Source organism: Lichenostomus cassidix, chromosome 12 (genome assembly GCF_008360975.1).
Source record: "Lichenostomus cassidix isolate B80296 chromosome 12, HeHo_3.0, whole genome shotgun sequence".
In the NCBI taxonomy this organism is placed as follows: domain Eukaryota; kingdom Metazoa; phylum Chordata; class Aves; order Passeriformes; family Meliphagidae; genus Lichenostomus; species Lichenostomus cassidix.
Window position 1 is genome coordinate 17,014,277 of NC_139493.1, and position 26,463 is coordinate 17,040,739.

Here is a 26,463-nt window from a genome sequence, read left to right on the forward strand (position 1 = left end):
AATCTAATTAGTATAGAAAACTTGTCCTGATGGAGTTGGCTTCTCTGTGATTTATCTAATCAGGTCCAAAGTCATCTTTCAATTTGTGCTATTTTTTGGATTATTATTTCTTTTCCCCCACGAGGTTGTCATTTACAACTCGTGGGCTCATTTCCAGCAGCACCCCATTGAAACTGAATTTCTGAAGTGCGTAATTTTCATTAGATTTCCTAAAAGATGTATTAAATAAAATTAGATTCAGTTGTGTTCTTGGCTCCTCTTGTCAGTAGGACTTCCTAGGGAATTAGGCTGCAGCTCAGAGGTTGTATTTAAGCATTTTTTCTCAATCCAAATGTTTGGCTACTTGCTAGTCCTGTCATGCTGGTGCTGCCATTTACTTCTGCTTTCTAAGTGCCTTGGAGCAGCTTGTTTGCCAAGTGCACCTGGTGATGCTGTAGGATGGTGATGGGAGCTCTAACCACCATTCAGTGGACATTAAACACCAAATGCTTCAAGTACTGGACAGCCTGGCAGCCAAAACCTGCTGGATTGCAGTGAAATGGGCTGTAAATATGTGTAGGTCTGTGCCTGTAGAAGAGGTGCATGTATTGTGAATAACAGTTACACATTTTCACATTTTCCAACCTCAGCCATATCCCCCTTCAGCTTTCTTCTCTCCTAAGAGTTCCACAACACCATCCTGTCAATCAGTTAAGTAAAACTTCCAAAGGCACCACTGTGTTCCCTTCAGATATGGGGACAAAAACTGCACATGTAATTCAGAAAAATGGTCACACACAAGTTCCTGCAGTGGCAAAATACCATCCCTGGTCTGGGGCTCTTGAAGGCCATGCAGGTTTTATAAAGCTGTTTTGGCTGCAGGGCACAGGCAGAAGCTTTTCTGAGCAGGGTGGTTTTCTGTGCAGTGAAGAGCTGGAATGAACATGTAAGGAAGGAGACAAAATGAGGCAGTTCTGTGCAACTTCAACCATAAAATGTTTGGTTATGGTTTCCCAGCTTGATGTGTACTGGAAGGACTGTTCCAGCTGGATTTTCCCTCTTGAGCTCTGCAAGGCCATTGGCTCCAGCCACTGCCCACAGAAGGAATGGGTTTAGCTCTTCAGGCAGTTGTGAGGGGGAAGTAAAAAGAGCTGATGAGGAGGGGCTGCTGTGAGGTGAGAGCTGTCTGTTCATAACAGAGCTGTTCCCTGGAGGCTGAGGTGGGCTCTGCTGCTGCAGTTGGGTTTGGGGTTGGCCAATGATTCCATCCACAGAGTCAGGGTGCAGGGTTTCTCTAGGGCTGCCACTTGCACCTTCCCTGGTGCTGTGGCCCCGCTGTGTGCCCTGGCTGTTGCTCACAATGGTGTCTGTGTGTTTTGCAGGAGCTGAACGTGCGGCTGCTGACGCTGACTGCGGACAAGGGCCGCTACGGGGTGCGGCTGAGGGCCGAGCCGGAGCACACCGTGCTGGGCCGGCGCCTCAAGGGGGCCTTCAAACCCGTCATGGCTGCCATCAAGGAGCTGAGCAGCGAGCAGCTGGAGAGGTTCCAGGAGACAGGTCTGCAGGGGGACAATCCCCTCAAGGGTGCCAGGGTATCCTTCTGGGGGCTTAGGGGAGCTTATGGCCTACTTGTGTCTTATCCCTATTCAGTTGTTATGAGGAGGAGAAAATAGGGGATTTTTATTTCCATTGTTCTCTTTACAGTAGATTAGAAATGGTCACATACACTGATCTTAAACTGTTCTCCTCTTAAACTTTCTTCCTGTCAGAGGAGGGTTAGATGGGATATCAGGAAAGGTTCTTCCCCAGAGGGTGCTGGCACTGCCCAGGCTCCCCAGGAATGGGCACAGCCTGAGGCTGCTAGAGCTCCAGGAGCATTGGGACAATACTCCCAGGGATGCACAGGGTGGGATGGTTGGGGTGTCTGTGCAGCAGTTGGAGCCAGTGATCCCTGTGGGTCCCTTCCCATTCAGGATGTTCTGTGATTTTTAAGTGCTGCTGTAAGGCCAAGATGAAGCAGAGAATAAGCTTTCTGTAAGACTGAATCAGATTGGAACTGAGTATTGGCGCAGTAGCTTTTATTCTAAAAGCATTCCTTCAATTCCAGAGTTACAAGCAGGTGTGAATTTTGCAGCTATATCTGTTTAGTTAACTGCTTAAATGGAAATTTGGAGTTGGTGGAGTACACAGGTTATTTTTAAGTTTTATTCCATTCAGATGGTTCCACACAAGCAGTTGCTGAAGCGCCTGGGTTTTAGTGAGCTCTGCTGCCTGGAGAAGTGCTTGTGTGAAAAATGGGAATGTGGGATAATTCAGTGCTGCTTACTAGAGCTTAACTGCTGTTTGGCTGCATTGCCAATATATGCATTGCACGTGTTTGATGTCTGATAGTTGGTTAAAGCTTTCTGAATTTAAAATTGGGGATTTTTTCTTGGATGGTAAGAGATGCTCTCCATCTGCCAACCCTGCAGGCACCATTGTTGTGGAAGGACATGAACTCCATGGGGAAGATCTCCGTCTCATGTATCAGATGACAGAGGGATCATCCCAGTTTGAAGCACACTCCGATGCCCAGGTATTTGATTGGTCATTTCCTCTGTTGCTTTTTTTGATTAAGGGAAGAGTTCCTCTGGAAAGAACAGGAAAATGGTGAGGTGAAAGCTGGCTTGGGTTTGTAAGTTCAGCATGTTGCTGGGAATGTGTGAATCCTGGAGTTGTTCAATATTCTCTCCACCATCATAATTCTGTACATGAGGAGCTCTCTAAAAGCATCCTGAGCTCCTGAGAGTGTTACTACTACCTTGTTTCCAGTTTGTCACCTCATCATGTGTGTTCTGTGCATTTCCTCAGGTTCTGGTGCTGCTGGATGTGACCCCAGACCAGTCCATGGTGGATGAAGGAGTTGCCCGGGAAGTGATCAATCGCATCCAGAAGCTTCGCAAGAAGGTGAGGAATCAGTGTGGTGGGACAAGACATTTTAATTTCCTTTTCAGCAGTCTGGGCACTCTGCAGCAGAAACTGCATTTTTAATTAAACATGAAGCCCTGTATCACTTACTCTTCATGCATGGCTTTCTGATTGGATTGCATTGCAAGAGCTCTAAAGGATGTGTATAGAACATTTTCGTGGGATATGTTATTTTGGAAATGATACCTGTGCAGTTAAGGCTGCATAAATCATAGATTCATATAAAAGTCTGGGTTGGAAAGGACCTTCCTTCAGCATAAGACTAGAAATGACAAATTTGTACTGAAATAGGTATTTTTTTATATTATATATATTTTAAAAAAACCCTTGGTCGATTGTATATGTGTGTGTGTGTGTGTATGTATACACACACCTGTGTAGGATTTTTCCTTTTTTTTTTGAAAGCTATGTATGTGTGTGTGTGTGTGTATAATATATATACATCCACCTATGTAGGTTTGTGTATAATGTTTTTTACAAATATAAAACTTACATAGATTTATTTCTGTATAAAATATAACCAAGAAGGCCATGAAAACTCTCCCATATGTTACTGGATGATTTCAATTTAGTTCTGTAATGACATAAGGCCATCATTTATTTCTACTTCAGTGAATATCAAAATTCTTAATCTTGCCTAAAGTCCCATGTTTTATGATTCTTGGTGTCTTGACAGAAGGATTGTTGTTTGGGTTTTTTTTTCCCCTAAATCTTTGATGGAAACTTTTAACAAATTCTTGAGAATTATCTTTTTTTCTTTGAACTGAACCGTCCTGGTTGGTGCTGTTGCTGTCACTAATGGTGTCTGTGTGTCCTGCAGAGGAACCTGGTCCCCACGGATGAGATCACAGTGTACTACAGATCCCTGCCCCAAGGGGAATACCTGGATAAAGTCATCCAGGAGCACTCTGAGTTCATCTTTGCCACAATAAAAGCAGACCTGAAGCCTTACCCGGTGCCTACCTCAAAGGAAGTTCTCATCCAGGAAACAACCCAAGTAAGAAGGAAAAGCACGGATCCCTTAATTCCTCTTGTTACCTGCTTTTAAACCAACAAACTGCTCCAAGTACAGAAAAATGTTGTCAATATTTATTTGTGGGCTAGAGCAGATATTCTTTTCTATTTATAACTTTCTGTATTAGTCTTTTTTTGGTTTATGAAAGAAAATAGTTGGATTCTGAATGTGTGGTGTTTATGAAAATGAAGCTGCTTGGATACCAAAGTAAATAAATGAGGCAGTTGTTCGTGTAAACTCAATACACAGTTATTTGTACTTGGATTAGTGCATTGTTTAAACAGCCAAAATATTGTTGCTCTTCTGTTTTAGATTAATAGACTTTTGTATTAGAACTGTCCTTAGAGGCTAGATTTGGCTTAAGACCAACGTGTTTAATATTTAAAGATTTTTTTCCCCTGCTGTGTGTTGCTGAAGTTGTCCCTTGTAAAAGTGTAGTTTCACAGAGACTTCAAATCTGATGGTTCAAATCAGCAGCAATTTCTGTTATTTTCTTTGATTGCTTCTTCTGACAAATTTGATGATAGTTTTGCCATGGTTTTACTCAAACTTACTCTATTCAAAAGACATTCCTAGCAGAACTGTGAATGAACTATTCTTCAATGTAAATGTCCTCCTGGACCACAAAGACAAGAGTGTAGGATCTGTCAAACTTGAAATTTGATTTACAGAATGGCTGGGAAGGCAGGGAATAGCTGAAAGGAAAGGGCACATTTCATCCATCTTAGTAGTGTGTGTAAAGGAAATGTTTTATAGTTATTAATGGCACTGAAGTTGTACAGGTTTGAAACAAAGCCCTGTTTGGCCTTTTCCAAACTGTGAGTTTAATCCAGTGACAGATGTGGGGAAACACTACATAAATATTTAGTGTTTGAGAAATCAGTGAAAATACTGTGCTGTTTCTTCTAAGTACTTATTTGACACTTCTGATGGACAATTTGATTTAAAGTCAACATCAAATCTGAATTACAATGTAAAAGCAGCTGGAAGTTCAGTGCTGTGAAGCACCTGCTTGCCTGCCTCAGACCAGCTGGTACCTGAGCTTTAGTGCTGCTCACCGTAGCTTTCCATGAAAGCTTTCATGCCTGTGCAAGTATGGTTCCCCCACACTCTTATTTCACTCTTACCTAAATCCCAGTTTAGTATATTTTAGTGAAGACCCCAGAGAACCTCCCTGTGGAGTTGCTCTGTGCTTTGTGCCATGTGGGCTGCTTGCTGCATTTAACTTGTGCTTATGGGCTTGATGTGCCTCTGAACTGTTTGTCACACACTCAGGCTTGAAAATAGATGCTGCAGAGAGAAACAGATGACTGAGATTTTAGTGCAACTGTCAAGTGATCCTTGGAAGTCTCTGTCGCTGGCCCTGCAGAGATGGATTGCTTAGGGCAGATGCTTGACTCTGTGTTCTGCTGCAACTACTTTGTCACACTGAGAACAGTGACACGAGAAAGCCCTTCTTGAGAAATCCCTTCATGGGAGTGTGCAAGTTAAGCCAGCTGTGACAGGATCATGGCAGCAAATTTCTGGAAGTTATTTAGAGGAGTAACAGGAGTCTGCTTGATGTTGAATCTATGTGAGGACTGGAACAAAAATGAAATGCAGTCTGTTCTTTCTACATGTATTGTGATTACATTCAGATCATTTCTTCTGGGAAATTACCCTGGATCAGTTTTTGGTACAAGGCCTTAATTCTGAGCAATTTTCCCAAAGACTTGCTCCAAGCCACAATAAAAAAACCCAAGCAGTTTCTCAGAAGCTACTGGGGCAGGAAAGCAGGTACTTGAAAAATGAATTTTGAATTGTGGATAGAATGGACAGAATCACAAAATGGGATTTGTTGCCCCATAAATGTCTGTCCTTATAGCAGTTCAGTAAAGAGTGGCACTTCCAAATTTGTCTGTCACCCTTTGGACTGTGTCTCTTGCCAAAGACCATTTCTAAATTTACAAACCAAAATGGCTGAATGAAGATGCAGGAAAAATTCCTGTTTTATGCTAAATCACGTTTAGTATAACAAGCCAAGATTGTAGTGTTGTTTATTGAAGGAAAATATTTCACTGTGTTTGTTTAATAAAGCAATATTGAAATAATGATCATATGTCTTTCCCCAGCTGAAGGGATCAGAGCTGGAAATCACACTGGTCAGAGGAGGGGTGTGTCAGTCTGTTGGCCCAGCCTGTGCCTATGTCAACCTCAAAGTTTGTGTCAATGGGACAGAGCAAGGTAGGAATGAGTGTTCCCAGCTTGATTTGTCAGGGGTGGTGAAAGGGGGAGTTTGGAAAAGGTGTGGTGAATGCTGCAGCCACCAATTCATTAGAAAGATGGTGCAACCTCCCCTCCAATAGGAGCTTGCAATAATTCTTGAAAATAAGTTCACTCAGAACAAAACCATGATTTCTTCTGAGGGGAACACTCAGGTGTGCACAGGAGTTGTTACTCCCGTTCTGCAGGGGGTTTGTGTCTGAGTAGCTCTTTGGGGTTGCACTCTCTGGAGTTGGGGATGCACTTGAGAATTGGTAACTCTTGCTCTGGCCATGTGCAGTAGATGAGGCCTGCATGGGGAGATGGTTGGAAAAGCTCACATTATAAGTAAAGAGATTAAAAGAATACTTAAAACTAGAAAACTAAAAGGACTTGGGACGCTTTTTCCTACACGTGCTGACAGTTTGTATAAGGAAGTAAATGTGCCTTGTTAAATGTGCTCACAGAGCTCTCCCTGAGTGAGGATGAATCCAGCAGGAAAAGCTGGTGACAATCTCAGAGGGCACAATCTGCCACATTTTAACCTATATAACCTGGGTTATACTTCAGTAACATACAGATGGGACTGCCTTGGTAATAAAAGTAAATACAACTTCTGCACTATAAATCTGAAGTGCATATCAGTCCATTTCCCAGTTTTCTTTCCCACTAAAAAAAATTGGGAAGATGCAGTGTTGCCAATTTTAAATTGGCGTAGAAACTGACTGGAAGTAATTAGCGTCATTAGAAAATCATTAGAACTTGGATATTGCTTCCAAACTGCATTTTAATTTCTTAATTTTGGCTTTAGATGGTGTGTTGCTGCTGGAAAATCCAAAAGGAGATAATACCTTGAACTTCACTGGACTTGTAGATGCTGTCTCCTGCATTTTTGGTCTTAAAAATTCCAAACTGACAGTTTTTAATGGAAACACAGGTAAATGGAGTATGACATGGGAAATTGAAAGTCTTTCTAGCAGCAGCTAGGAGTCATTTACTGTATAATTATTTACTGTGCAATTTATATCTATCTAGCTAGCTATAGAAAATTGACAAGAAAATGGGTAAGGAAATATTCCATTTTATAGTACTTAGCTTATGAGGCTGTGTTTACAGTCACATCAACATGTTTCCAAAAGCTGCTGCTAAATGGTGCTCATCTGTTATCTTGCTTCCATTGCAGTTCTCATCAGGACAAAATGTGATTTATTTCAGTGTTTCCACTGGGCCCAGGCTCTGCTGTATCTTGATGGCGAGCTGCCATCAGCCTTTCCATGCTTGCTTTTCCCTAATGCCTCAGTAGGCAGGGTGAGAACTTCAGCTGCATGCAAACTGTGATCTGGAGGAGAAAAAATATTGCTTTTCCACCCTGGAGAACCTTGAGGATCTCTGCATTTCTTCTTTTTTAGAAAAACCTATTGACTATTTTTGCAGGCACAAGAATGAAAAAAAAAACCAACCCCAAAACCAACTATAAAAATGGTAATTGGATGGCTACAAAAACTTTTGATAGTGTTTTTTTGTGGAAGTATTACTGAAGCACATCTGAGGGGGAGGTACTTGAATTGGCTGTTTTGGGGTGCTGAGGATCACGAGTTCATGTCCAACAATGACATCCATAGGGGAATAGTCTGTATGTCACTGTTAGCATCCCAATCCTCAGTTTCCTTACTTGTCCTCTCCTGACATTATTTCTAGGAGGGTGTTTTGGGGGTTTCCCATCTGATGTCATGCATTAGCTCACTGTGAAAAATCTTTCAGGTCCTGCTCAGCTGAACTGAGTAGTCCTGTCACACAAAAAGATTAATCTTTGTTTTCAGTTATAAAGGATTTAGAGGAAATGCCTTAGTATCTTCCTCAAGTTCCAGTTGTGTATTGAAGGAGCAAATGGTTTTCCTTGAAATCCTTTTCCAAGTAGGAGGGATACAGTTCCTAGCAGTGCGGTTTATGCATATTTACATATTTAGGGTTTTTCCTGCTATTTATAGGACAGAAAGATGCAGCACAAATCCATTAACACCTAATTCCTAAAGGAAGTGGTAGAGAAAATGGAAACCTTCTCTCTTCCTCTGCTGTAGTTACAAAGGTTTTGTTCTTTTCCTTTCCATGTCACTTTTGCTCCTTAGGAATCATTCTGGGACCTTCCATCTCAGTGTGCTCGTTTTGACCTTTCACTCTTTGTCAGTGGTCTGGGCAGAGCAGGGTTTTTCCCCTGCCCACTTATTAACCATATGGAAATTCCCTTGGAAAGATCTGATTATCAAATTGGCTTTTGTTGCACTTTGTCAGAGATCTCAAACAAGTACTGATCAGCAGAGGATGTGGCTCCCTGGGGCATCAGAGTTCAAGGCATGTGCAAGGAGAATAATCCTGAAAGGTGTTAGAGAATCAAATTGGAATTCCCAGTGTTTGCTTTGGATACAATCCATCTGCTTTATCTGCCCAGCCTTGGTGTGGATAACCTCAGGTGAGGCCCACTGGTGATTCCAGGACCTCTGTAGGTGAGCAGGGGTTGGAATCAGCTGTGTACCCAAGAGAAATGGCAGAGAAAGGTCCTGCACTGTGGATAAGTCATTTCCAAATTGTTCCCATGTGTGTTAATAAAATTGGGACCCATTAAAACCATATTTCTGGCTCCTCATTCCCTTCCTGTGCTTTCTAGGGCTGTCCACTTTACTTGCAGTAATTTATGATCTTGTTTTCTAATTGTAATGAGGGTTTCCTTAGAGCTGTGCAGTGGCACAGGATCAGGCAGTTCTTGTTTTAAGGGAGGCTCAGATATGTCCTGTCCCTGCTTTGCAGTGCAGCATTCAATAATGGGATAAACATTTCCTCCCCAGCAGCATGTTAAGGTATTTTGAGGAGCTGCACAATCCCCAGACAAAGCTCTGGGACTTGCACTGACCTTCAGAAATGGAGAATAGAATTTGTCTCTCTCTACATGAAAAATAAAAAAAGTGATTCAAAGGGAAGAAGCTGGGCTCCGTTCAGATGGTAAAAAAAAAGTTGTCTGTGACTTTTTTTTTCCCCCTCAAGATTGCTGAAAGCTCTAAACTTGTTGGAGATGCTTGTAGACATGAACTCAGCATTCATGGCCCATATTGAAAAAGACCTGTTTAAAACAAGTTCAGTTTGTTTAGGGGAAGAATTGCATTTGTAAATCATGTATGGCTTAGAAAAGGGGAGGGGAAGGTCGGCAAAAGTCCCCCTACAAACTTCTTGATCAATGTCTTATTTCATCTTTATGATTTTCAGATGGCTGATTTTTGAATCTTTAACTTTTAAAAGGCTGTGAAGCTGTAAGTACTAGAGGAGAGCATTACCACTTAAATCCCAGCTGCAGGGAGAACTGACTTTAAAAGTGATTTTGATGTGTACTTGTAATACCTGCTTGCCTTCAAGTCTATTGATATAGATGAAAAAATGATCCACTTTTTTCTTGCTCTTATGAGAGGGCTCTGTGAACAGACTCCTCTGACAGCTCTTCCCTGGGAAAATGTCAGTGGTCCTGGAATGCTAAATGCTAATTTGTTAATTGGGCAAACCCCCATTAGTGCAGCTCATGCCCCCTTGCCCTGCACAGATCCACAGGGATCCTGCCAGCTGGGGAATGGCAAACTGGGAGTTAGTGGGGCCAAGTGATTCCAGCTCTGTGAGCCCTGTGCTCCCTAGTGCTCTCTCTCCCATGGCCTGAAATTGTGCTGGCTTAGGGCTATGCTGGGGAAAACCTGCTCCTGACTCCCTTCCGTTGGATGAAATCTTGGTCATTCCTCTCCACTTGTTAATTCAGTTGTTTTCTTGCTCTCCTGGAAATAAAACCAAAAGCAAATCCCCTTCCTGTGCTTGAGCACATGCCTGGCACCTCCCACAGGCCAGAGCAGCGTTGGGCTTTTGGTTTCTTTTGTCTTTAAACTGTTAAAAATTTTATACAAATATATAGAAGTTAATATTTTAAATACACATTTGAGAATCTTAAATGCAGCTTCAGGTGTTTGTGCTTCCTTATGTAAATGCTTCCCAGTGCATCACAGTCTGTTCTCTGACACTTGGCAGAATTTTGAGAGCTTGCAGCTTACTGTTCACATTTTTGGGGGTTTAGGTTTCCTGAGGGTTTGGGGGTGTTTTGGGGGGGAAGTAGGTGGTCAATTTCTAAGTTTATAAACTTGAGAACTTCATAAATTTATAAATTCTTCCTCTCTGAAATCCACTCAGATGAGCTGATAGAAAATGAGCTTTGTACAGCTTAGGCTCTGTGACATGGGAATAGGGCTGCTGTGGAATGAAAACCTGCTGGGTGGAGCTGACAGGTGTGCCTGTGCCATATGTAGAAGAACACACAGTTCTGACAAGAAATTAAATGCATCAATTCTCCCTGGATCTGATCTCTGGAGCTCTTTGCAGCAGAGTGTGATGTTATTCCTGTGTATTTTTAAGCCATGCCCATCGGTGGCTGTGTTTGACCTCAAGGCTCAGGCAGTGCTGCAGAACTCATTTTTGTCACAGAAACCTCATCAGCTTCTCCTCCCAGTTCTTGCAGGGATTGCTTCTGATGTCCTTGCAGACAGGGCTCCTGCTTTGGGTCTGCTCTTCCCCCACCCTCTCCATCTGCCTGGCTGGGGCTGTGCTGGATCATGAGCTGAGGTGGCATTACACAGTCATGCAGGGAGCTTTATTCCTGAGTCATGACTTGAGTTTCTTTGGTTTGTTTTTTGTGGAGTTTAATATATTTAATACTAATAAATATCCTGATGTTGCATAGTAATGTTCCCTGCTTTGGCCAGGAGAGTCTGGGTGCAGGCAAAGATCACAGCACTTCATGTAATGAGACAGGAATGGTTGGCTTGAGTGAGTAATTTCTTGCTCGTTTGAAGTTAGTTAACTATTTTTATTGTAGAAGTCATTGTGTGCATAAGAAATGTTACAGAGGAACTAATTTCCACAGCAAAGGAAGTACCCCTTTTGTGTTATTACGAAAACCAAATATTTCTGCACAAATTACATTTTTCCAACAGAGAAGCTCTTTCTGGAGGAGTGACTTGTGAAAGGGGGACACTCCTGCGGTGGGGTCAGCAGTGAGACAGCCTCCCTGTCAGCTCCTGGCTCCCTGGGATAGCCTGATTGGTGTCATTTTCTGTTGCAGAGCTGATAAACCAGACAGACCTGCTGGGCCTCAGTGGGAAGACTCTGCACGTGACAGCAGGGTCAGCCCCTGCCCTGCCCAGCTCCCCCAGTGCCCTGCTCTGCCAGTACATCAACCTGCAGCTGATGAATGCAAAGCCACAAGGTACGTGGGCTGCTGAGCTCCTCCTTCACAGCCTCAGCTTGCTGTCATGCAGGTTTTGGCCTTTTTCACTTGCTGGTGCAGACAAGTATGAAGGTTTTCATTGGTGCATGGTGATTTTGTTTATTTTTTCCCTTAGTATGTGATTTCTGATAAAGACAGTGTTTATACTTACCTCTTGTTATTGCTTATACTTATCTCTTATTTATCTTGTTATTGCTGTAAAAACAGTGTTTATACAAACCTCTTCTAAGAGAAAAAGGAGAGCCAGTTTGAGATAAGGGGCAGCAGTTAAACATGAGCCCCTGGGCATTGTTTCCCAGTTTCTGACCATCAGCTCACCTGTTCAGCTTATTGTAAAAGGCTGAGTCTAAACCAGACCAAAAGTGGATGAAGGGCCAGCCCTTTACCAGAGCATTGGAAACAGCCTGTGAAACATTGCTTAGTGCTGTTTAAAAGCCAAATGAATTGTATTATTAACCTGATCTAGGGTCTAGATATGGCTGTGTGTAATTCTGTTTCCCAGCTGCTAATTTGGCACTCTGAAAGCTCTCATGGGAGCAGCTCAGTTGTTTTAGTAACTTACCCTTACTCTCCACCCTGGTATGAGCCATTTCTGACACTACTGAGAGCTTGCAGCAGCCAAAAATGTGGTTTTAACTAGGGATTTTATCATCAATAGGTGCTTGGTGAGCTTCTGCACACAGTGGTTTCTATGTCCTGTTGAAATATTTCATGTTTCCCAGACTGTGTTATACTCTTGACCCATGTAAAGAATTCTGCAGTTTTCTTCTGTTGGTCAAGCTGTCAGTCATCACTTATATTTCTGCCTCTATAATTCATGAACTCAGTGAATTATCTGTAGGTTGGTACTGCTAATTTTTCTCTCAGTACCATGAAAAAATAGAGAAGAAATGGAAGAAGAAATCTTAAATTTCAGTTTATCCAGGTAAATGAAATAATTTAATTTCTCACCAATAGTGACTCAGCTGTTTTATCTTGTCCAGAATGCCAGAAAGGAACAGTGGGAACTCTCCTGATGGAAAACCCCGTTGGTCAGAATGGATTAACCTACAAAGGTCTTCTGCATGAGACAGCAAAAGTTTTTGGGCTCAGAAGCAGGAGGCTAAAGTTGTTCCTGGATGAAGCACTAACTCATGGTAAGCACAAACCTTTGGTTTGCTCATCTGAGAATATTTGGAAGTTTTTGTTGAGAAGCAGCTCGTGTAACCTGAGATACAGTTAAATCACTAAAGCCACACTATTCACACACTTGTTTGTAATTTTGCCCAGTAATTCAATATTAACTTAATAAAATCCTTTAAGCAAACATATAGGTTTGGAAATTCAAAGGTGCAATGCATTCCCTTTGTGAAATGGCCAAGCCAAGTTGTGTAAAAGCTTTTTCTTTCTGCAGCAAAGGTCAGTCAGCAGTGGGAATGGCAGTGCCCTGCTGAGGGTCTGAACAGTGAATCTCCTCTACAGTAGGAATCTACAGAGTCTACAGCAGGAATATTTTAAGAACCTGTTCAAATTGTTCTTGTAGCATTCATATTGTTGCATTGTCTTGGACAATTGGAGTTGGTGGCAAAGAGTGTTGGATGTCTGTTAGAGCAGTGTGAATAGCTCCGAGTCAGTAGGGCACAGCTGGGAAGTGGAGAGCTTCAGCAAATTCTAACAGGTCAGAAATGCTAAAGAACCCCCCAGAACCCCTGACAGATGGGGAGGCTGAGAAACAAAAATCTCTAATTCATGAGGAAGGTGTGACTGCAGCTGTAGCCACCTGTGGTGCTGAAAAATTGGACCAGAGTGATTTGGGACTTCATTTGACAGATAGAATGGATTGAAACTGCATGATAACCCAAACAACTCAAACCAGGGACTGTCATATTCCAGAGAATTCAGCTCTTGGAATGAAATAATGCAAAGGGTTCTGTCTGCAGTGTGTCACAGTGATGTGGTTTACAAGCTTATGGGGAGGAATCTGTGCCATTTATTGGCTTATCACATGTTAGCTGTTGGACATCCTGCTCAAAGTGGCCCTCCTGGGGGGACTGAGCTTCCTCAGGAGGTGCTGTCGGAGGGAAGGGCAGGAGGGGGCAGCTCTAGTGCAGCTGCTGAGAACTGGGGTCACTCAGGTGTCCATGAGGACTCAGGTGGGATAGGTTGGAATCTGAGCAAGGAAGTGTGGGGATTTTTTGCTGGGGATTTTTGCTGTTTTTTTTTTTTTTAAATTCTTACTTGATATGACCTGAAATGTGTTTATTCAAAAGCCATTTTTGTAACTCAAATGGATCTCAGATGCTGATGAAACTTTCTAGTGATAGGTTGAGTGAAAGCCAAAAATACTGTGCTGAGTGGTGTTAACAGACAACTGGAGGCTGGAGTGTTTCAGCACACAGGGTAAGAACCAAGAAGATCAACCATACTTCGTTTGCATAAACCAAAAGCTATTTCTGTGTGCAGCCTTGCTGCCTGGGGATGCAGGGATTCAGCCACTCAGGAACAAGTGGAGTTAGATACAGTTCCCCTTTGGTTCCTGTCACTGGCACAGGGTGATTCAGTTCAGACACTGAAATAACTACTGTAGGAAACAGCAGAGCTTTGAAAGAGGCAAGGAACTGACAGGACAGGAAAATGTACAGGAAAACAGCCTTTAGGGCTCAGGTGAAGGGAGGATTTTTAAAATGCCTTCACCTGAAAGGGGAATGGGTTAAATCACCGTAACATTTGTAGTATGGATTCTCCAGAGCTATTTAAACTTTAATTCAAATGTGTAAAGTCACAGTTCAAAGTGATGTGAAAGATAAGATTTGATAACTCTTCCAAGGCCAAAACAACTGATTTGGTCTCTGTTAGACTCAGAACACAGAGAGCTTGGTCCCAGAGATTTATTTGTGCCGCTTATGCCTTGTAGCCACACTTCTGCTTTCTCATTTAATTCTCAGCATTCACCTCCCTTAATAGCATTTTTTAAGTTTAAACACTGACATCACTGTATTTTATCTTCACATCTCTTTGTATGATAAATAAGTGCTGCATATAAAACACTTTGATTCCTCTAGAAAACATTTGGTCAATTAATGTTTATCTATATTGTTGCAGCTTTGTAATCCTCCATTCATCTTCTGATCAATCTGTTCAAGGTCTTACCTTCAAAACAACAAAGTTCAGTCTCTTGAGTAGGTCTTTTGTGGTTTATTCTAAAAATAAAAATGTATTTGCTGTTAACCGTTTGAAACGTTTGATGAAAATAACCCATGAATTGGAAGGTTGGTGCCTGCTCTATAAAAAGGAAAAACAATCACTTGGTGGAAAATGAGTTATTGGTTTTGTAAAGGTTATTTTTATAAATGTTGTTGGTCCAGGCAGTTGGGCATCTGCTGTCTATTGCAGAGAAACTCTCCAGCTCTTTGGAAACAAACGTGGTTTTTACTCCCCCTTTGGAATGCTGGAAAAGATTCCATAAATCAAATGTCCAGGTGGTCACTGGGGATGATAGGGACACTTCTCATTCCCCCTGCAAAGCCTTCCTGTGGAGCAATTGGCATGGAAACAAGGGAGTCCCTATAGTTTGCTGATAAATCCAATTTTCAGTTTTTAAAACTAATTGTTGTGATAAATACTGTTGAAAATAGTAGGTTCATGTAAGTTCCTCATTTTTCAGGTTCTTAAAAATAAATATTTAATAAGAGACTTGGAGACCAAGTTCACAGTTTGTTTGGCTGCTGCTGCAGACCAGACTTTTTGACATCCTGAAGGAATGTGTTCCTGGGAAGGAAGGTCAGTGAGGGAATAAATCCCTAATTGCTGAATTGGATTATAGCTCTGCTCTTGAAGCTCTCTGGATGGATATTCAACTGCTTACGAGGAGTATTACAATGGAAGAGAACTCCTGAAAAACAGTAACATCATGATCCATGAGGACTTCTCAGTTCTGTAATTAACTTTTCTAATTAAAGATGGCTTTAAACATCAGTGCAGACTATGAGTTTAGTCTAAAAATTAAATATTTTGCAAAGCAAGAAGGGACAGGACACTGCAAAAGGCATCCTCCTGAAAACCCCCAGCCAGTCTGGGTGTTACTTACGTTTCCTTTGTGCTCACAGTGGTGCCAAATCTTCATATTATCTTGTATTTGCTCGTTGTCTGGAGGGGTTCCGGGATGCAGAGTGGCACCGTGACCCCAATCCTTGCTAATCTGGGTTTCACCAGTGTTCCTGTGCTTACACCTGCCAAGTTTCTTATCACTCTCAACTTTTCTTAGTGAGGAGACCTCTGGGGTATTTGTTACTGAGGTGACTTTTGTTCCAAGGCTGTACCTCCCAGTTTTCCAAACACTCTGCTCTCAGTGGGGCAGTTTGCTACAGCTGATGGGTGCTGGAAGCATAAAAGTCAGCAAGCACAGGAATTCTTGGGGAAAATGCTCCCTGAGGTGTAATATAGTGAAAGATTTCCAGCTCCTGCAAGCTTTGCAGGTGACTTTCCCTAGACACAAGTGGGATCACTCTTTGTGTTTCTTGAGTAATTAGAACCTCTGGATCAGCCTGCTGGAAGTGTCCCCAGTGCTTGACAGGTTTGTTGGGACTTTATCCTGTTCTGTTCCAAACAGTGCATGTAGCCATGGGAAAACTTAGGGAATTGATCCTGTGTGGTAAGAAATTCTTCAGGCATACTCGACAAGATTCCAGCAGTAGTTTTTCAGCAGGTACTGCTACTGTTTATGAGGGACTGTTTAATAAAACTGTTTATGAGGAACTCTGGCTTTCAGTGCCTTGTGCTTTACTGTTAATATTGACTTCATTTCATGGTGTTAGAGTTTTCTGACCTAGGTACTGCTCTGTCTGGATGTGACGGTGAGAGCTGTGGGCTGATGTAGACTTTCAAAAAGTTTCACTTTGAAACGTAAAGCAGGCTCTTCAGCTCTTGCAGGGACAATCCTGACACAATCCCTCTTTAAGAGGAGGAAATTCTGAGCTGAGTCATTTCTGTCCCAGTCCCACTATGGTGGAACCACATATTGAGAAATGTCTGAATAAAGCAAATTAAAAAAACCCCCCAAGTTCATAGTTTTCCCTGTAAGCAAAAATCACTAACTCTGTTGTTTCTCTTCTTTCCTTGGTTCAGAGATCACAAAGGATGTCTCCATGAAGAACCTGAACATGAAGACCCTGTATGTTCATGTCATACCCACCACAGCTGAATGTTGAGAATTCCGGATTTATGAAAAGACCATGTAGACTTTTTTTCCACAAAAAGTGAAGTCAAAGGAAATTAATATGCTTTTAGATGAACATCCAAGTTGTGTATGGTACTTCTAACATCTCTAGTGGCACACAGGATGTTTTGTACCAGTGCATGTCTAATATGCTGCTCTTTGGTTTCAAATACAATGTATTTTCATTATGTTACCTTATAATGCTGTAAAAGCTGTTCAGAAACCTTAGATATCTATGCAGTAATTTGCCTGAAAGCAATGGGACTTGTACCTCAGTGATGCTGTTCTCTGCTTGTCCTTTGTGCAGAGGGCATCTTTTCTAAACCATGGGTTACCTACAAGGCTCTCTGATATATATCCACCAACCTACAACAGCTTTGTAACTTATTTAAGGGGTATCTGGATTTGTTCATACTCACTGGATTTTCATCAAGTGTGTGGCTGTTGATTTCAAATATTCCCTAATTTCAACATGTGGAACAATAAATTTGCTTCATCTCCAGACTCTTGCTTCCCTGAGTTCAGAGTATTTTGCTTCCTTAGGATTTCTGAAGACACCTCTTAGAGCTCTGTATGGATCAGGAACACCCAGAGACACCTGAGATGTGGCAGTGTCCATGCTGAACACCAGTGGCTGTTTGGATTGTGGTGCTGACAGGTTTGAGGGGTTTGTTTGCTCAGGGCTTTGGGGGAGAGTTGTTCTGATACAGAAGCAGTTTCAGACTGAAACCAGTTTGGGGTTTTAGATTTTGTAGTATTCAATACAACTTGTCAGATGTTTCAGTGCTCACTTGTGTATCTGCCAGCAGGTGAAGTAAGAGACCACTTTTGCCAGTTTGGGGGCATTTTTGCCTGGTTCAGCTGGAGATTTAAGCACACCTGGGTGTTCCTGCACCTCCCTGGGGAGGTAGGTCAGTGTGAGCCTTGGCTGTCTACAGCCTGTGCTGGGCAGAGCTGCTGCCTGCACTGCTGGGCCTCCCCAAGCTCCTGAGAACACTCTGCAAACACAGGAACAGTCTGGGAGAACAGAGACTGGCTGAGCATGTTTTTCCATTGCTCTGTTTTTCATCTTTACACTGTGAATAAAAACCAAAGCTTGTTTGTGATAACTCTGTATTAGATGGAATAACTATAAATAGCTGCTCTGAGTAACTCCTGTGCAGTAGTGGACTGTACCAAAATTGTAAGGACTTCTTTGAAGTGAACCAACTTCCTGGCACTCAGCTTACATAGAATTATTTTTATCAGTATTAAAAATGGCTGTGCCTCCTGAATCACTGGTCTGCTCAGGTTAATGAATACTGGACATTGCCCTCTGCTTTTACCTGGAAGTCAGCTTGCTTTTTATTGACATAGTGACATGGAAATCCAATTTGTATTGGTTTGTGGGGTTTCTTTGTCAAAGTAAAACCATCCAGGTTTCATCTTCTGTGAAAGCAAGATTGCTGTTCCTAAAGTAACTTTGCTTTATTATTGATGGAGAATAAAGGGAGATGGTAAATGATTGCAACCTAACCTCATTTGTAATGAGCCAGTCTGAGGTCACAACATTGCTTGCATTTTTAAAGGGTTATTTGGGATTTAGCGTTTTGTCCTGCTTCATCTCACTCTCTTCACTGTTCACACTTCATTCTTCATTCTTCCTATTCATTTTTTTTTCTGTGTGGTTGGTTTTGGTTGTCTTTTAGTTTCTCAGCTGCAGCTTGCTGTGCATATCACCATAGTCCTCATGGGTTGTGATGACTGGAACAGAAACCCAAGTGTGTCCTGGTGCTCCAGCCTGCTCACATCACAAGGATGGAAATGCCCATAGATGCTATTTCTGTCTTTACTAGGATCAGTAGAAACTGGCAGAGGGGAAAATTCAATATACTTAGGACAGGTAATGGAAGAACAAGACCAGAGTTTATCAGAGGACACTGCTGGAAATGCTTCTGGGTCCATTAACTTTACATTAACATTTACATAAGTAGCATGTAATTAAAATTTTTTTTTTTGTGGCAGAATTATAGTTTAATTTTCCTTTCAGCTGCCACTGTTGGATGGCTCTCATATCTTACCTCCAAAGCAGTGAACATTAGGAACAAGCTGTGACCCATTTGGGTGAACTTGTGCTGTGTCTACCTTCCCTCTCCACATCCATTTTTAGTATTCTTTTTTTATTATTCTGGATAATATCTAATCATTGCTTGAGAGAATTTATCTCTTGGGATCTTGAAGTGGGGAATGTTTCCTAGTAATTTTTTTATTGAGGTTTCTTAATGCACTTCTATAACATTATCTAGGTTGGGCTAATAATAGTCTCTTGGCTTGATGTGATATTCTCCAGGATTTATGTACTTCAATTAGCTTCCCTCTTAAATAGCTTGTTACACAAATGAGGTCCCAGACCACTGCTGCCTCTGTGCGCAGGGAAACCACTCCCTGGGCCCTCACAGAGCTGTGTCACAGCACTTGCTGTTCCTGGAGGAGTTTGGATCCTTGAGTGCTGATTCCTCCTGCTGGTGTCCCCCTGTTGCCTCTCACCTGGTGGCAATCCAGCTCTCCCCTCCCTGCAGTGTGTGCAGCAGCCAGGGCTCTGCAGGAGCAGGGCTGCTGAGCCAGCTTTGTGCTGTTGGGGAGCAGAAGGTATGGATACAAACCAGATCCATTGTCATACCCAAAAATCACGGTGCTGGGGCTTAGGAAAATGGAGACATCTTGTTCCCCACCAGATATGCACTGAGTTGTGTCCCTCCCCATTTGCCCCCCTTGAGCTCCAAGGGATTTGCTCTGTCCCAGTTCCACCAGGTCGGGATGCTGTAGCTGATCCTAATTGGCACCCTTGGCAAGGAGAGGGCCTGGCACTGAGCAAGGCTGGAAATACAGGAGGAAATCCTCAGGCTTGGCTGAGAGACACCAGCCAAGCTCAGTGACAGGATGGCAGCAGGATTGCTCCCTGTCAGTCCTCAGGATACATCCATGGCAGCCTGGGCCAGGCTGGCTCTGAGTCAGGGGCACCTCGCTGCCTCCTTCAGGGCAAGGTACAGCAGTCAGACTTGCCCTTCTGTCTTGCCTGAATGCAGAGAAAAGCAGTGACTTGGTGGCCTTCTGCAAGTAACTTCCAGAGAGAAAAGTGGTTTTAAGGAAAGAAAGAAACTGGTTTCTCCTCATCCTGCAGTGAGTTGAGTCGTGGCTGATCAACCTTTCAGCCCTTTTGCAGCTCAGAATTTTTCTGGTTTCTGTCAGCAGCAGTGGAGTTCAGTATCCTCATCATCACTGGTTAAGCACAAATTATTCAGTCCGTTAAATAATTTCTTGCTCTTGATCTGATTTCTTACAGGCTGGGCTCTTGACACTGATTAAACAGATTGCTAGTGCACTGCATGCAGCTGCATTACAAAAGGTGACCTGCAGAATAGCCTCAGATAGTTTCCTTTGACATCTTTTTTCCCCAGCATGAGCAGCACAGCACCATCCAAGCACAGAAGCAGCTTTGCACTGGGAACACACTTTGCTGAGTTAATTTTACTCTTTGCTGTGCTGTGAGTGGTGAGGAACTGGGGTTGGAGGGAGGGACTGTCTTCAATTATCTAATGTTTTCCCCTGTTAAAATGTTTATGTAACAAATATAATTATAGCTTTTATGTAATGGTGGGGGGGGAAGGTTCCTATTTCAGTATGTCTGGGTATTTCAGTTAATTTCTAGTCTCTGTCTGTACAAAGTTCTAATTAGGGGTCACAAAGCTCCTCAGAAGACTTCTAAATTTCCTTGTAGATGGAATTAGAATAAAATTGCTCCTAAAGATATTTCATTTCTTTTTAAGACTTTCTTGGGAGTTCTGTATAAATTATCCTAATTTTGCAATTTGTTCTAGTTGTCTTTAGCATTCAAAACAGTGAAAACAGCTGAAATCTCCCAAACAAGCAAAATGCACCCTGGCACTTAATATTTGCTGTATTTGATCACATATGACAGCTGGACAGCTGTGCAGGAAGTACTGCCATGGAATATCATTTGTAGTCTGCCTGAAGGACAAATATCCTTTCCTTTTCAAGTCAGCAGTTTTGCAAAGGTGAAGACAATCAAATTGTTGAGCTGGGATGTGTGTTCTGTGATTAACAGTGCTGGCAGCCCCCAAAATCATGGAATCTTTGGGACTTCATTGCTTATGGATGTGGTATGCCAGGCAGTGCAAGTGAGAGGAGGGGAAGATGAGGCAACATGGAAAAACTGAGATCTTAGACTGCAAATCTTGCTGATGATACAATCTAAACAAGGATGAAGGATCCTGAATATTCTTGAAGACTGTTTGTAAGATGAAAAAGAAAAGTTGCTCGCTGTGTCAAATGAAGGAGCCAAAACTCAGGCTCTTAGAAACCAGGAGCTTTACAGCAAAGGGAGTTGCCACGGATTAGTAATTAAACAAGGACTAATAATTTCTTATTCTTGCCAAAGAACACAAGTACCAAAAAAAGCAAGTGCTGTGCTGCATAAACAGGATTGCCTGAGACATGATGAAGTAATCTTTCCACTCAATTACTGATAAGGCTCCTCCTGCAGCCCTGTGCCCAATTTCGGGAACCCTGCGATGAGGGAGATGTTGACAGTCTGGAGGGAGGCCAGGGAGGAGAATCAGGAATAAGGGCTGGCAAAGATGTCTCGTGGGGAAAGATTGGAAGAGTTGGCATGGTTAGTCTGCAGCAGGGAAGACTGAGGGTGAGATGTGATGAGTCTTCCAGTAAATAAATACTAATTGCAAGCAGAATAGTAATGAGCTAGTTTTCGAGAGGCTTGCAGTGAAATGGGATGGGAATTAAGGCCACACATGAGGAAAAGCTGCCTAAGAATTAATCTGTCCCTAGGATGGGTGGCCTGGGAAAGTGACAGGATTTTTCTGACTCATTTTTAAAATTTCTTTTTTCAGTTAATGGAAAGATGTGTTTGCAAAAAAAATTCTTGACAAGTTTCAGCCTCTCATTAGCCCCCCTATGAAAATGACTGGAAACAAGGAAAGAAACTGGTTGTTACTTCTAAAATGTGGTTTTGTTTGGATATCTGCAATAATGTGTTGATCATGTGGATGTCTGAACACCTGTGGCACCCTGTGGCATCCTTATCAGCTACTGATGTACAAACCAGATGCACAAATGGATTTTGCTGGCAGTATTTGGGTACATTCAAAATCCTGTCATTCACTTGGTGTTAAACACCATCTGAATTAGTTCAGCTCTGTAAGAGGAACCAAAATGACAGAAATAAAGGCACAGAAAGGGGATTAAAACCCCAAAACAACACAGCTTAGATTTATTTCTGTGTGTGATGTCTAATTACCCCACAGGGCAGTGAAGGGGACAAACCCAAACTGGTTAAGATTTAGCTTATACTGCAAATCCCTGGATGATATTATTTTGTGAACTTGGCAGGGGCTTAGTCCTGATCTTAATTCTGCAAATTAATTACAAACGTGTCCCAGGTTCCCCCTTTTTAAAGGTGTTTGTAAAAAATGCCTTTCTCAGCTGCTTTGCCCTCCTCTCAGGGACATAAACTCACAGTTCAACACTAACAGAGGAGATGAGCTGGTAAACAGCCACAGGTGTTTCTATTTCTTCCACCCTAAAATTAAATTAAGGAGAAATTGAGCATCTCTTTGAGAAAAAAAGTCCCAAAGCAGCCATGTAGTATCTATCACTCAGCAATGGTGTGGGGGTGTCAGCATGGTGCCATGGCACCAGCACATCTCTATTGACTTGTTTCAAGTGTAGTGATGCTCAGGACTTGTATTCTTTTCTAACCCCTGTCTGCTGCTTGACTTCTTGCATTTTATAGTACTGAATGGCAGTTTTGCAGAAGGCCTTGAAGCTCTTCCCCTCCATGGCTGAGCCACTGCCCTGCAAACCTGTGCTTTTGCTTTTAGCACTTGTGTACATCAGCCAAGAAACACTGGCTATTTCAGGCTCACATATTCCAAAGAGATGCCTGCCTTCCCCCGAGGAAAACAGCAAAGAACCAGCAGCATCCATCATTTTAAAAATGGAAAAACCTACAAAAGATACTGCAAATTGAGACTTAATGGTCTGTGTCCAAATCACATTTTGCTGTCGCTACCATCAAGTACAAAACACAAACGGCTCATTGGGAGGAACAAGAGCAATCTCAGCCAAACGGAGTTGGGCAAAATTGTCAAATATTTAGTTTGACTTGGATTTTTGTGTAAAACACCATCTTCAGCTGCTCTCGTGGTGGATGCTCAGGCCTGTGTTGGGTAGATTCGATAGATGTGCTAACCCGAGGTTGCACAGCACAGCCCTGAGGATCCCAAAGCATTGCTTCCCTGCTCTGTGTTTCTCTGGGCTTGTTGGCTGCACGTGGGAATGTTGTTCTCTGAGCTGCTTCTGGCCCAGTGGGTTGTCATTCCTGCCTTTCCATTCCAGCTCCTTGTGTATGGCCTCAAGGGATTCTCACTCAAAGCTACTTGTGTGTACTGACACACCAAGGCACAAACACTGTCACTGCTGCCAGGGGGTCCAGCCTTAACACCTCCTTTTTTACCTCCCCAACATCAGTGACACACTTGGAACTTCTTCAGGCTGGCACTTAGGTTACTTTGCTGTTTGGCAGGAAGGTATTCTGCAGCTGACAGTTCAATAATGTGTATTTATATTTTTTAAATATTAAGTGTCTCCTTGCAGAGCAGGCTCCTGGTCTGTCCCAAGGCAATTCCTGCTTTCAGATTTCTTCTGTGCTGTGCAGAGGAAAAGTTGATAAACCCATTAATTACATCACGCGTTTGTGACATCAACAGTGAAGTCACTGAGGGAGAAAACCAAACCCAGGAATTCTTTCAAGGCAAAGAAATATGCTGATTAGTTTGTAGGTTTGCATTTTTAGAAGTTAACACAGGAACTTGAAGCCTGTGAGACTTGTCCTGTTTTTCCTTAGCTCAGTAGCAGAGAGCAGGCTCTGGCTGCTGGATCCTCCCAGAGCTGCCATTCAGAGCTTGTATCCAAATTAATCTTCGTTAGATGATGTCAAAACAGAAACAGAGAAACTGACCCAGGAGTCATTGGCAGCAGGTTAATTCTTAAACAATTTCCATCACAATAGGAGAGGGAAGAGAAAAGGAATGAAGTGACACAGTGGATGATTTTGATACAATTGTATATAAGCGAGAGAAAGGGAAGATAAGGGCACCAAACCCAGAGTACATGTAGTCTCTTTATTGCAAGATTGTCTCCTTAAGCTGCTGGTTTTAAGGTATTAAGAGTTGCAAGAGGCCAAAGTAATTTACATGGGGCAATCATATCAAACAGGTTTTATACACCTTTGTAATAACATGCCTAAAGTATTGCCAATTTAAAGCCTTTTCTTGCATGGAATAATAATTTTGAAAAAATGTATTATTCCCTAGCAATAAAACCATGGAAAAACAGCAATATATTGTATTCATTCAGACATGGCAAAAATAGAGAGCATGATACAAAGAGGTGCATTTGGGAGAATAAATTTTTGTAACTGTTGGTCAGACCTACATAACTTAACCAGGAGTTTATCCTTTGGAAATCAGGTGCTCTGTAATAATGCAATACAATACATTAATGTGTCCAAACAAAAACACTGTACATGTGAGGAGACATTGAGTCAAGGAAAACGAGTAGTTGCACAAATTAAAAATATTTTTTATTTTAATTAGTGATTAAAGGTCAATAGCCAGTTGTAAGGATTTGAGAGCTGTGGTTACTGGTACATGTGCTCTTGTGTAAGTGTCATATATAGTCTTCTGTTCTACAGTCTGCTTTTCCCAATATAACAATGGTATTAAAAATCACTTCCCACAGCTTACCTGTATTTACCACTTTCAGAGACAGTGTTAAAATCCTTCATCCTCCCATTCTTTGGATAATTTTGTAAAGGAAACCTAGACCTGATTTGCTTCTGTCAGCTGAGGCTGAAACTTTGTCCAGGAGTTCTCCACAGAGCTGGATTACTGAAGTAACTTTTTTATATCTCAAGTACAGTATTTTTTCAGATATTGCTGATCTTGAAACTTCTAAGATTATGACCTTTTTCACTCCTTAAACTATAGCCTGTATTTCACAAAGGGATAAACAGAAGCAACTCTTACCATGGTGTTCCCTGGGGGGATGGAGGGTTGGTTCATGGTACAGCAGATCCTGCACTGTTGTGTTCTCCAACTGCACAAGAGCAGGAAATAAAGCATGGAATAAATCTCTTTATGTGGTGCTGGAAGGATGGGAGTTTGTGCTTTCCTTGGTATCTAGTCACTAACTGTTTGCTTTGCCCTGTGGTCAATAAGGCCTAACATTAAAATGAGATGTAACAAATGATGAGAAGACAAAGGGAGATGGAGAATGAAAGTGTCACTATGGGCTTTGTGAGCCCTCAGGTTTGTGTGCAACCCCAGAAACTGAAAAGGGTCAAAGGGCTGGGGTTTTCCTTCTTCTTCACCTCTTCTCTGTCCCCTCCCTCCCATTTGCTCAACCATAAAATGCCGCAATATTTCACAACCATTATGACAGAAATTGGTACATGGAAACCTTTGCAGAATCTTTGTTCTTCCCTGTGCAGAACATGATTTATTGAAGGCTGCAGCTTGGCAAGGAGCATCTGAATCCACCAGCACCACTTTGCCACGAGGAAGGAGAGTTTACTTGTCTTTGCACACTTTAAAGTTGAGTCATTTCCTCTAAATACACTGCACATAACAAGGATTTAGGCATGAAACAGACTGCTTGTGTTTTAAGAACCAATTTTGTATTTTTCATAGACTTGAAATACATGCCAGGCTAATCTTAGAATGCCTGTTCAAGCTTAGCAAGGTCAAATAAGTGCTTTGTGCAATCACACACATAAGTTGTATTTAACTTTTCATTAACTTTTCAGTGTGCTAAAAAATATGCATAATTCATTTCCCTGCTGTTTTTATGTAACCATATGATAAATGAAAAGGAGGGGGGGGAAAAGATGAGAGATTGGGGGAGCTTTATCATGTGTGCCTACCACTGAGAAACCACTAGCCCTGCCAACTCACAGATCCCAGTAAGTTACATAATTAAAAGAATATTAATCTGTACTCGGTACATCCACCAGAACTCCCCCTTAGAACTGGAATAATTACTGCTTTAGTACAGACTTTCTGATTAATGTGAGTTCAGCCCATTAAAAGTAAGTAATGTGTATGTAGTGTGTGAGAAGTTTTAAGGAGTGGATGAAGGTTTCCTGGTGCCTTTTTGCTGGGCTGTGGGAGGTGGTTGTTTTCTGATATGGGTTTACTCTTGTATAATGAAACAAGCTTTTGGAAAATATTGTATCTCCATGCCTGGCTTTGCTTTCTTTGGTCTTAAGTAACTGAATGTACATTTAAACCTGTCCTTTGTGCTTACAGGCAGGTGACAGGAGGATTGTAACATCTGGGCAGGTACTGCTCTGCACTCTGTGAGTTGATTTGCTGCCTCATCTAAACCTGTACCATTTGCCTTAGTGCAGAAATTCTTGGATTTTCCTTACTGGAGTTCCCTTAACACTGAATCAAATGTGTATTTTCAATTTTGCTGATTGTTGGAGACTAAATGCAGACACAACTAATGAGCATTGGTTTAACCAAGAAATAAACCAGAGACAGGAGAGAACTGAAGGAGGAAACAGTGATAACCTAATTTCCAGGACCAAGGCCTGGCTGCCTCCTTCCGCTGGGAAAAGCACAGTCCATCTTTGGGACCTCACTCTGTGCTAAGATCTTGTTCCTTTTTCCTCACAGAGAA

General features: G+C 42.1%; 1 protein-coding gene across 4 annotated transcripts in view; it reads left to right on the forward strand.

Moving 5' to 3' along the window:
• IARS1 (isoleucyl-tRNA synthetase 1) overlaps positions 1-17,205 on the forward strand; it is a 92,611-nt gene extending 75,406 nt beyond the window's left edge. For 2 of the 4 annotated variants that reach the window (XM_085073035.1, XM_085073034.1), the window contains exons 27-35: positions 1,362-1,536; positions 2,451-2,554; positions 2,830-2,925; positions 3,767-3,943; positions 6,073-6,184; positions 7,014-7,139; positions 11,343-11,486; positions 12,491-12,643; positions 16,611-17,205. In XM_085073035.1, coding sequence (XP_084929161.1) covers positions 1,362-1,536; positions 2,451-2,554; positions 2,830-2,925; positions 3,767-3,943; positions 6,073-6,184; positions 7,014-7,139; positions 11,343-11,486; positions 12,491-12,643; positions 16,611-16,693 — 1,170 coding nt within the window. In that variant the 3' untranslated portion in view covers positions 16,694-17,205. Of the gene's footprint in view, positions 1-1,361; positions 1,537-2,450; positions 2,555-2,829; positions 2,926-3,766; positions 3,944-6,072; positions 6,185-7,013; positions 7,140-11,342; positions 11,487-12,490; positions 12,644-12,900; positions 15,108-15,150; positions 15,267-16,610 lie in introns of those variants that run through there. The other 2 variants (XR_014854794.1, XM_085073036.1) reach the window with 2 other exon arrangements.
• The last annotated feature ends 9,258 nt before the right edge of the window (positions 17,206-26,463 follow it).